This window comes from Nematolebias whitei, chromosome 11, assembly GCF_014905685.2.
Source record: "Nematolebias whitei isolate Nwh7 chromosome 11, NemWhi1, whole genome shotgun sequence".
Classification (NCBI taxonomy): domain Eukaryota; kingdom Metazoa; phylum Chordata; class Actinopteri; order Cyprinodontiformes; family Rivulidae; genus Nematolebias; species Nematolebias whitei.
In genome coordinates this window covers 34,806,364-34,817,534 of record NC_056508.1, presented here as the reverse complement: position 1 = coordinate 34,817,534, position 11,171 = coordinate 34,806,364, and the positions used below count along the sequence as shown (strand labels likewise).

At 38.7% G+C, this 11,171-nt stretch overlaps 1 protein-coding gene across 1 annotated transcript in view; it reads left to right on the top strand.

Moving 5' to 3' along the window:
• phactr3a (phosphatase and actin regulator 3a) overlaps window positions 1–11,171 on the top strand; it is a 43,177-nt gene that overhangs the window by 16,258 nt on the left and 15,748 nt on the right. The window contains exon 2 of the mRNA XM_037684258.1: window positions 8,571–8,735. Within this exon, the coding sequence (XP_037540186.1) occupies window positions 8,571–8,735 (165 nt within the window). The remainder of the gene's footprint in view (window positions 1–8,570; window positions 8,736–11,171) is intronic.

Here is an 11,171-nt window from a genome sequence, read left to right as displayed (position 1 = left end):
TATATATATATATATATATATATATATATATATATATATATATATATTTATATGACATGAAATAAACGATCCTGTGTTTTGGAACAAACTTTCTATACAAGGTATCTCCATTTTTGCTTTTCCAAAGAAGTCTGTCAATATGAAAAATGAATATGGACAAAAGTGGGGAGGAAACAAGGACGTGACCTTTTTCTTCTCAGTAGTGATTTTTTTTCTTCTGTCTAATTATTTTTTGTCTGGAGATTTGTATGTAATGATTTGAATATCCTGAAAAGCAGATAGGTCTTTTTCATTAGTGATTTTATGAGTCATGTTTTGCTGAAAGTCACTGAGGTGAATATCAGTGAATAAATATGATTCATCCTAATTTGCAGCTTACACATTTCACATTTTGTGTAAAAAGAGTTGCAGTGATATGTCAGATGGCCTATTATGTTCATTAAAATATACTTTTTGTCTCTTTAGATAACACACAGTCATGTTGTAGTTTTTCTCTATGTATTCAAACATGCCTGTCCACCTCTAATCATAATTTCTGCTCCAGCCATTGTCTTTTTTGTCATTGTGGGCTGCTCTGGCCCTTCTGCTCCTCACTGTTTCCATGAGAGTTGGTAGCTGTGTGTCCTGACTTTAGCCGGGCCCTTGAGGCAGCCATGCTAGGGACAGATGGCAGCGCAGTTGCAAAGCCAGGGGGGTAAAGAGAGGAGGTTAGCTGGCGTTTCAATACTCTATTCAAGGACACATTGTCAGTGTCTTAAGAGGAACAGGGAGACTCGGATGAGAAGATGAGGCTCTTTAGGGCTTTAGAAGAGTCATGGGAAGTAGTGAAAATATTTTTAGTTGTGAGGAAATCAGTTTAATGTGAATACAGTATGACATGGTTTATAAAGCCATAGTCTTGCTTTAAAGGTGCTAACAGCAAGCTAATGGCTTCATTAGTCTGTACTGTTACACTAAAGTGCTTTGCAGGATGTAAGCAAACAAAATTAAAAACAATTCTAACATTGTGTATGTAAACTTTACAGTTTTAAATGCATTACCTGCAGAGTTGACTGATAAAGTTTTGTAAATGGGCTATATCATTGTAAGCAGTGCAGCTGACTGCCAACTGCTAACTGCTAACTCATGTACTAACTGTAACAATTATTAACTAACTGTAGAATTTATCACAAAGGAAAGATTAAAGCTGAGTCTCAAAAGTTTACAGAGTGGCAGCCTCATGGACAGAAACAGGAAATTGGTTAAACAAGAGAGGAGCCTGATAGCTGAAAGTTCTGTCTACCACTCTACTTTTAGAAACTCTAGGAACCACAAGTAAACCTGCAGTCTAAGAGCAAAGTGTTCTGTTAGGAAAATATGGAACAATAAGATCTTTAATCAATGGCGGCTCCTGAGCAAAAATATTAGTGTGATGGACAATTTCCTGCATTACTAACCACACAAATGTTTGTAAATTGCATTACTTTATTGTGAAAATAAAAAGTATATATGTTGCTTAATATTTATTTTATTGTTGTTGCTGTTTGTGTGTGAGTGTCTGTGTGTGTATGTCTGTGTGTGTCTATAAAGTTTTTGCCTTTTTTTCTCCCGCCCACGTGTCGAGGTTGTGAGTCTCATGAAAAACAGTCCAGTCTAATAAATCAGAGAAATGGACGCCTCCCACACCCAGCCGACAGGTGCACAGCTTGAGTTCTAATTTGATGTGAAGTAATAATTATGAAATAATACTCCAGATTATCACTGGGAGAAAAAAAATTGTTGAAACAACTAGAATAATATAAAAGTGAAAAAATATGATACAAAATATCTTTAACAAATCAAACAGAAGATTAAAATGGGGATCGAAACCCACAAAAACTCTGTCCCAAGACCGCTACTTCAACCACTGATCCACACCGCCACACACAAACAAGTCGTGTAATCGTTTAAATAAGGTCCTACCATGTTGGTGGAAAATTCTTGTTCTTTGACTTTCCTCTGTTCCTCTCACTTTTCTGTTCTGGTCCCCTCTGTCTGCATGGATGGACATGGATTTAAAAACAGAACATCTCCACTGTTGGTCTCAGCAGGTTTCACTGCATCTACTCCTGAGTTTGAGCTCACATCAGGTCGAGGTAGAGGTCGTATCAATGAGCTAAAACCAGCCGAATGTGTCCAAAACGCCGAAAATCAGATGCACCAAATGAAACTATTGGACCTGCCTGCTTGTATCACTGGCCAGACGTTCAGATCTGCTTGACAAATGTGGGTCATGGAACAATACTGCCCTATAATGGTAAATAAGTAAAATATTGAGGATGAATCACTAAAAATAAACTTTTTAAATTACACTTAAAATGGTCTATAGTTGAAAAAGACAACAATACACAGCAAATTCAGTAAATATTAATCTTCATTTTTTTATTAGGAGGAACTACTGTACTTTGAGGGGTGAATTATTATTGTTTTAATCATTTAAAAAAATCAATAGAATGATGTATGTATGTATGTATGTATGCATGTATGTATGTATGTATGCATGTATGCATGTATGCATGTATATATGTATGTATGTATGTATATATGTATGCATGTATGTATGCATGTATGCATGTATGTATGCATGTATGCATGTATGCATGTATGTATGCATGTATGCATGTATGCATGTATGCATGTATATATGTATGCATGTATATATGTATGTATGTATGTATATATGTATGCATGTATGTATGCATGTATGCATGTATGTATGCATGTATGCATGTATGCATGTATGCATGTATGTATGCATGCATGCATGCATGCATGCATGCATGCATGTATGTATGTATGTATGTATGTATGTATGTATGTATGTATGCATAGTGTATTTATTTATTGCTCCAATGGACCGGGTGCCACGGTATTTTATACAAGATGGAGTAAGGATGATGAAAACTTTGTATATTTGAAGTATACTATTTGTATACAGTACTAGAATAGTCAACCAGAATCCAACAAATACTATATATAAGTTATTGAAATGTTTTTTGTTCAACCAACAATATAAATAAAAAAATACAAAAATGTTATTATAAAAGTTAACATTTTACTCTGGTCATTTTCTTTCAGGGTCTGCATGTGTCGTATCAAAAATGGCAGCTTTGCCTTAAAGAGCACTTCACCCTGGGAAGGTGGACATAAAAACAATGGCAATGAAACATTTTAAGGATGATAATGCGCACATGTCAAGTCATCAGTATTTGGATATATCATTGTAGATGTTCTTCTTTACCCACAACCAGAACATAAAGGGCCAAAAGATCCCCCCAAAAAAAGGAAATGCGAAACTGCACATATTTAATAAGAAGGAGAAACCTTTTTTTTTCCACATTGAAAAAATGATTTTGTGTTTCATACAAAACATTGTATGCTGGGTGTTTATCAAATACACCCATTTTTTTCCCATTGATTTTCCTTGTTGCTTGACAAAAAGACTAACAGCCTTTTAATCTTATGTGTTTAAATAAATCACACGCTTTGAGTTCGTGTTAACACCACGATGGCCACTTGAGTTCAGAGGAACATCTGGTGCATTTTCTGGTTGATACAGCACCTAAATGGTGCGGATACTCTGACCATTCAGTGCACTACAGTCTAGCTGATTCATGTGGAGAGGGTGAACATTCAACACCCAACAACATCTCAACAATGTCCTTCATGCCATCTGTGACTCCGGCTGGCTAATGTTTGATTCACCTGCAGCACTTCTGTTTTTATCTTTGTTTGATGTCACACAGCCCCAAAAATCAGCTAAATGGAGGAGCTTGTTTCAAAGACTTTGACTCAGAAAATAGCTATTTATTTTGTCAAATTATAAAGGGATGAATCAAATCTCAACATTCATCTACCTGGACATCCAGATTATAGAAAATGTTCCAATACTTCAGGAGCTGCAGTAAACTTTCAGTCTTCTGTTGTATTAAACAGGCATTTATGATTATCTGATTTAGGACATTATGTTTAATAATTCTAGCATGTACTAAAAAATTAGGATTAAATGCATTTTTGTATGTTTCATGTCTTTGTGAACAAGCTTCAGAAAACCATGAACCTTTTGACATTTTTAATAAAACATAAGGGGCACTACGTATAACATCTGTGACTTTTATTGAGTTTGTCTACTGAATGTGAAATGTGATTTTGTTTATTATTGTCCTTTAAGCATATAATATTACAAAAAAATTATATATATTTTTAATTTACATTTGCTCTTAAGATTTTAAAGGACTCGGTAGAAAATAAAATAAATTAAAATAAAATGAAACAAATTCAAACTTTGCCTTCTGATCCTGCACAGCCTCATCCAGTTAGTGCAGGAATGCATGCAAAATATAAATATGTAAATCAACAAATAAATAAACAAACAAACAGCAAGATATGCAGTAGAATCTATATATATATAAAAAAAGTAAATTATAATAAAATAATTTGAGCTGATATAACAGTAACATGTAGAAAAGTATTTTCTGACTCACTGCAGTGTTTTTTTTTTAACTCTCTTGTTCCAGAAACTCTTAGTGAATAATTACATTTATATCTAAACTATCTTGGTTAATGCAGTAATAAAAGCAGTCTGTGTTTGTATAATTACATGGCTGAGTGCCTTTTTGTTTTGGTTTGCTTTGCAACGTCACCCAGAAAGCCTCAGAAAAAGCCGCACACTCATCAGATGAGTCTGTCAGGTGATCTGACAAAGTAAGACTTTGCCTGGAACAACCTCAGAGTGAAATCTGTGCCACTGATGTTATCACGCTGCTCAGAGCGATTCCTTTTCCTGTCAAATCTGAAGAGGCCAGAACAGATTCCAGCGTTAGACTCGTCGTTCACATGCAGGTCTGCTGCTCTTTGTGATACACACCTTTGTCTGTTTTGGTTCATATTTCATTTAGTTCTTACCTCCTTTATTTTAACAGATGAGGAACATCTGTTGGCTTTACCTTGTGTGAACGCGCTCGGTGTGCACATAGGGAAAGAGATCCAACAGTCCTGAACGTGCTGACATGCTGGTTTGGAGGGCGTGGTTCCTGAAAGGACACCAGTGTATTTCAGTTTGAGTGTTATTGCCAAGTTATATTAATATAATGCTTATTTTACTTTACTTTACTACCCTTTTAAGTCAAACTGTAGCGAAGAGTTTAACGACCAGAAGTTATATTCCTACATTCCTACAGGCAGTCACTGATAGGATTGTGTGATTTTGTTTCGTACTACGAGTTGAATGTTTGAGTGTAACATTCTGCTCTGACGTGCTGGACAGAGGACAACCGCAAAATGTCTGTTAGTCCAAGCGTGAGGTTGACACATGGATTTAATAAATCCCATTTGCATTAGCTTATTAATTAGTGTTGCACATCATCACCGCATGGCACATGCCCACGTGCACACATTTGAACGCATTCTCACGCAGCTTAAAAAATAACGTTTACAGTTTTTACACCAAACTCCTGCATTTTGTCCCATCCGTGTGTTATTTTCTCTGGATAACCGCCCCTTCCATGAAAATTCAAGTTGTTTCATATGCATTATAAATAGCTGCCCCGTGATTGGACAAGGCTCGATTCTCCTGCAAGCTCTTCCGTATAGCAACAGTCCCCCTCCCCTCCCATCTCTTCGTCGCCCCTCTTTTCCCTGGAATCTCCCTCCCCTCCTCCTCCTCTGTCTCCTTTCACCCACCATTTCAGAAAAAGATACAGATAGACCTTTATGTGGCTTCACCAGCGATACCCACAATGCACTTTGGTGCTGCTGCTACTGGATTCAGTCAGAAGTGGCAGTTGTCTGTTTTGTGTGTGTGTGTGTGGGGGGGGGGGGGGTCCCTCGGTCCCTCTCTCCTCCTTACCTCCATTTTTCCCCCTAAGCTTGGCTAGCCACACACACTCTAACACACACACTGGCTCTAACTGCTGCGACAGCATCTGGATGAGGTTGCCATGGTAACAGCAGTGGGCCTGACCCCACCTCCTCTCCTTCTCTCTCTCTCTCTCCACACTGTCTCCTTTATACACAGACAATGCTGCTTCCTCTCCTACCCCCCACCCCCCACTTTCTCCTTTATTTAAGCCTTCCCCCCCCCCCCCTTGGCCCGACTGGCTGAGCTTCCTTGAAGCTTGACCTGGATACTGTTTGTGCTCCCACAGTGATGACATGACAGCACCGATGATGCTGAGAGACACAGTCAACAGATCCACTTCCTGTATTTTGTTGGATCAACACCCCCCCCCCCCCCCCCCCCACACACACACACAAAGAAAAAAAAAATACCTCCTTTTGTTGCTTTTCCTATTATCTCCTGTTCCTTCCACATCCCACCCACCCCCTTTTTCTTGCCACCACTCAGATATTTCTTTCATTATTTTTCTTGTCCCACCCTCCTTCTCTTAATTCTCCTCTTCCACTAAACTCCTCCCCCAATCAGTTCCTTCATTCACTTGCTTGAAGCTCCTTACTCAAGTGATTCAAGGAAGAGGTAAAAAAGCCTCCTTCATCACTGTAGCCCCCATTACACCCTGAATTACCATGCAAGTCGCCCTTTCCTCCTCCTTCAACACAAATCTTTTGTCTTTCTTTTCAGCCAGTTAGTTAAACAAAAATATCATATTTGAGAAGTCAGAGGTTGCTTCCTTTTCTTGTGTTTTACGTCACATCGGTGCATGCAGCTAGCTGTTAAATCCAAAGTATTTTATGTGAATATCCGTTCTCTTGGCTTTCTTGTCTGGCAGCAATGTGCACACATGGATTTATAGACCCACACTTTGCCTAATATGAGTCACAGCCATCAGTCATTCAAATGCACGTTTACTCTGGACGGGGAAAATAAAAGAAGTGAAAGCAGTGATGAGGACCGCTCACTCATCACATAACAAACACATCAACAGTGCAGACTTTTCCTCAACATGTTTTTTTTTTTTTATCAAGAACATGATTTTTTTTTTTTTATCATAATTTTTTTTTTAGGTTACATCTTTTTTTTTTTTTTTTACTCGTTAACTGATTCAACTGTAAAATCAACTCATTCAGTGTTTTGTTTTTTGCCGCCCGAGTGCTTTTAAGCTGCTTGCGTCACATTTGTAATTTATCCAGGAAGCTCAGCTAGCATTTTGTGGAAGCTGATGGGATTTCAAAAATAGAATGACTTTTTTTGCATGCAAAACACAAACAGGAGAGCATTCAGAGCCCAGAAAAAAAAAACCAGCCAAGCATTTATGGATTTGTAGGTTGAAATAAACAAACACACACAAAAGGCAGATAGGATTATGGAAAATGGATCTTTTGAACCACTGTAAACAGTGTTTGTGACGTGAATCAGAATTAAAAACACGTATAAACGTAGCAGGGGGGCTGGGCAGTGATAAAGAGGAGGCAGACGATCACAGCTGATGCATATTCCTTAAAAAATTAGAGGCTGAGAGGTATTTATTTTGATTCATGATGCACTTCCTCGGGCGGTTGAGGCGAGCTGGTCTGGGAAGCTCAGTCCTCACCTCCTTCTACAGGTGTGCAGTGGAGAGCATCCTGTGCTCCAGCATCAACGTGTGACATGGAGGCTGCACAGCTGCAGAAAGAAAAGCTTTACAGAGAGTGGTGAAGACTGCACAGAAGTCTATTGGAGTCAGCCTCACCACCATCACATACATCTACACCTCCAGATGCAGGAAGAGAGCCAGCCAGCTGCATCATGAAGGACCACACTCATCCAGCACACACACTTTTTGCTCCGCTCTCCTCAGGCAGGAGGTTAAAGAGCATTAAGTGTAGAACCATTAGATGGGCTATTCAAGAAAATTGCTCAGGGGCAACAGTTTCTGAAAGCCAACAGCTAGGGGGGCAGACATCCAGCTATTAAAATCATTATGTAAATAAACCAAAGTTTACAATTGTTTATTTTATTGCATTGAATCATAAATGCAATAAACAGAACCCAAAACCAAGAACCAAAAAATATATATATATATATTTATTTTTTAATGAAGTGGGCCGGATTGACCCGTGGGCCGCCAGTTGAATAGCCCTGCACTAGACTGAGGAACAGCTTCTACCCTGAGTTTGTTAGACTCATGAATCTCTAACCAGAATAATCACTGTGGGGAAAAAAATCACACCATGCTGCTGATTTATTTCATGTTGCTGTGTTCATTCATCCTCATCTGCTCACACAGACTCATGTTCGTGCTGCTGTTCAGCGTATTGATTTTACACTACTAGTGCTTAGCGTATTTTTGGTTAACGTTTTTCTTAGTCATATCTTAGATCTTATTACTGTTTTTCTTTCACATTTTATACTTCTGTTGGATGGAACTGGGACCCTGTGTACACAATTTCATTCCACCTCATGTACCACATGTGGTGGAATGACAATAAAGATCCTTGAATGGCCTGGAGGCAGGGAAAGTAACATCTGTAGAGGAGTGTGACATTATTATAATTCAATCTGTTCACAACACTTAGACTCCATCATGGTTTATCTAGTAAGGTTAATATACCCCCCCCCCCCCCAATCACCCTCCTGTAAAACCTCCTGTTTTCTGGACTTCTCTGTTTTGCAGTAGAGCTCGTGGACCAGCAGAGGGTGCTCAGGACAGGCTGCTTGGTGTCAGGGGTCCACACACCACCCATCAGACGGAACAGCAAGCTGGCCACCCTGGGGCGAATCTTCAAACCCTGGAAGTGGAGAAAAAAGAGAAATGAAAAGCTGAAGCAGAGCTCCACAGGTACGGCGGGCGGTGTGTCAGAACTGATGGCAGCTGCAGATCTTTTACACTCGTGTGATTGAATTTGTCCTCAGTGGTTTGAATGAATTCAATTAAAAACTAATGAGGAGGTGTGGGCGAAGTCAGCTGTTTGCAGCTGATTAATTCTTTGTCAGTTTATTATAATGAGGATAACATGATGCAGACTCGCTGAAGTCACATACAGTGTAAACACTGACAACAATGTTAATTATAACGATTAAAACATGAAAAGAAGTGAAACACTAAAAAAGAATCACATTTACATTTTGTTTGTGCATCTTTTTTAAACTTCTGCTTGTTTTGACCTTTCAAAAGCAAGATCATAAAAGTCAAGTCATCAAGTGGCTCATATAAATAGAAAATCTGATCACACTATTGAAATGCAGTGTGAATGCTTATTGCTGAAGAACTTGATGAAAACTTCTGAAATTAGCTAAAAACATGTTGAAATGTAGCTGTAGTATGTCATATACTGGATATATTCATACATTTCACGAGTTCTTCATTTTTCTGACTGTGTAGCATGCGTGCATTGAGTTTAACAGAAATGTAACGAGAGACGTTATTTATCTTTGACCCATCAAAATGAATGCGGTCATTTATTTGCAGAATCAAAGTTTAACATCAAACATTTACATTAATTTGGCAAAATATGAAAACAATAACATGGCTAGTTTCACAGGAAGTGGGACAATACGGCGATTATCCTCACTTCTCAGCAGAACAGTAGACATCAATCACACGGCGGTGATTGAGAACTTTGCTTCAGACATTTCTAAAATATCTGTAATGATTTTAGGAGAAAGGAGAGTTTAAGATGGAAAATGGAGATTTATCTTACAGAGAGATGTGTGAGGGAATTTATCTGTTTGACCAGAAACGTGCACGCTCCTTCAGATCTCAGCTTGGCCACGGTACGCTTGGTCGAAGTAGAACTTTTACCTGGTTGATGATATGTCAGGTCGGCGTGAAGTCCTTCTTTTGACTCTTTCAGCGTCTCCGTTGAGAACAGCTAAAATACTTCGAGAGTCGTGCGAGGTTATCCAAACAGAAGTTATAATTCCCAAAATCGTCCCTGCATTCTGGATTCAAGAACTCTGAACTCCTTCAGAGCTCTACTCCTTTAAGCTCTTTTCATCTCGTCGCGTCTCTCTTCGACAGAGACTCGACACAGACATCAGACCTTCTTTTGACACTTCTCCATGAGCTGCATCCGACAGAACTCCAGAGAACCGGGAAGTTGCCACATTTAAATGGGTTCGACTTCCGGGTCATTTGAGAGCTTTCTGATTCGTGGATGGACCAGAACAGAGGTGTGGTTTGTGATGTAAGGTGTTATCAAAGTCAAGGACAGAGATTAAGTTTGTTTAAAACAGACAGAAAGATTATTGGAGAAAACCAGACTTCGTGGAGTCAAACTCTCCTGTATCTTCTGTAAAAGTTAAACACGACATTTCTTTTCAGTAAATTTTTTAGTTGACCGAAACCTGAACTTTACCACACTTACAAACTTGCTCATTGAAGACAGAAAAATCAAGAAATGCATATTAACCTGATTTCTTCTTTGAATGAGGAATAAAAATCATTACTTACTGTTTATGTAAATAAAAATGAGTAGTTCTCTTCAACCTGTAAACATTGAGTGAACTAACACACTTTGATTATCAAAACATTTGTAAAATAGTAATGATCACAGAGAATTGTCTTTTCTACTTGATTAATTCAAGAAAGAAAGTCTCAGGATGGGTCAAACTGTATTTCTGGATGCAGATCAATGAAATAACAGTTTCTGTCCCACAAGGTTCTTAAGGTCAAGTGTTTTGACCTTAGGCTTAGTTTGACATCAGGTTAGGTTCACTACAGTCCCCCCTTTGGAAATCATCGACTGTACATGGGGATGAATTCCAACCGTGAACTTACACCTTCAAATGTCCTTGAGCTTGATGTAATCCAGCAAGGAAGACCAAAGTCAAAAGTAATCCAGCAAGGAAGACCAAAGTCAGAAGTAATCCAGCAAGGAAAACAAAGTCAAGGTAATTCCACAATGTTCTTGGTAATTCCATTGTGTTGATGATAATTCCATAATGTTGTTGGTAATTCCATTGTAGCAATGCTTTAACCCCTTGGAAACAGAGTCTGTAATCCATTGAAAAAGTCATATAATCCACAACGGTAAATCCACAACGATTGGAAGTGTTGATTAATCAGCATACAGAGGGGTACCCTTGGATTGAACTGAAGATGCGGCCACTGGATGAAGAGTGGAGACCAACGTCAGGATTGCAGGTCGCCTCCAGCGAAGGTTGTCTCCAGCGACGTCCAGCCTGTGCCGTTCTGGTTCAATGTGTCATGCAATTATATGGTTTAAGGTGGGCTTATGAAGGGGATTTTACATAAGGCCTTAAACTATATGCA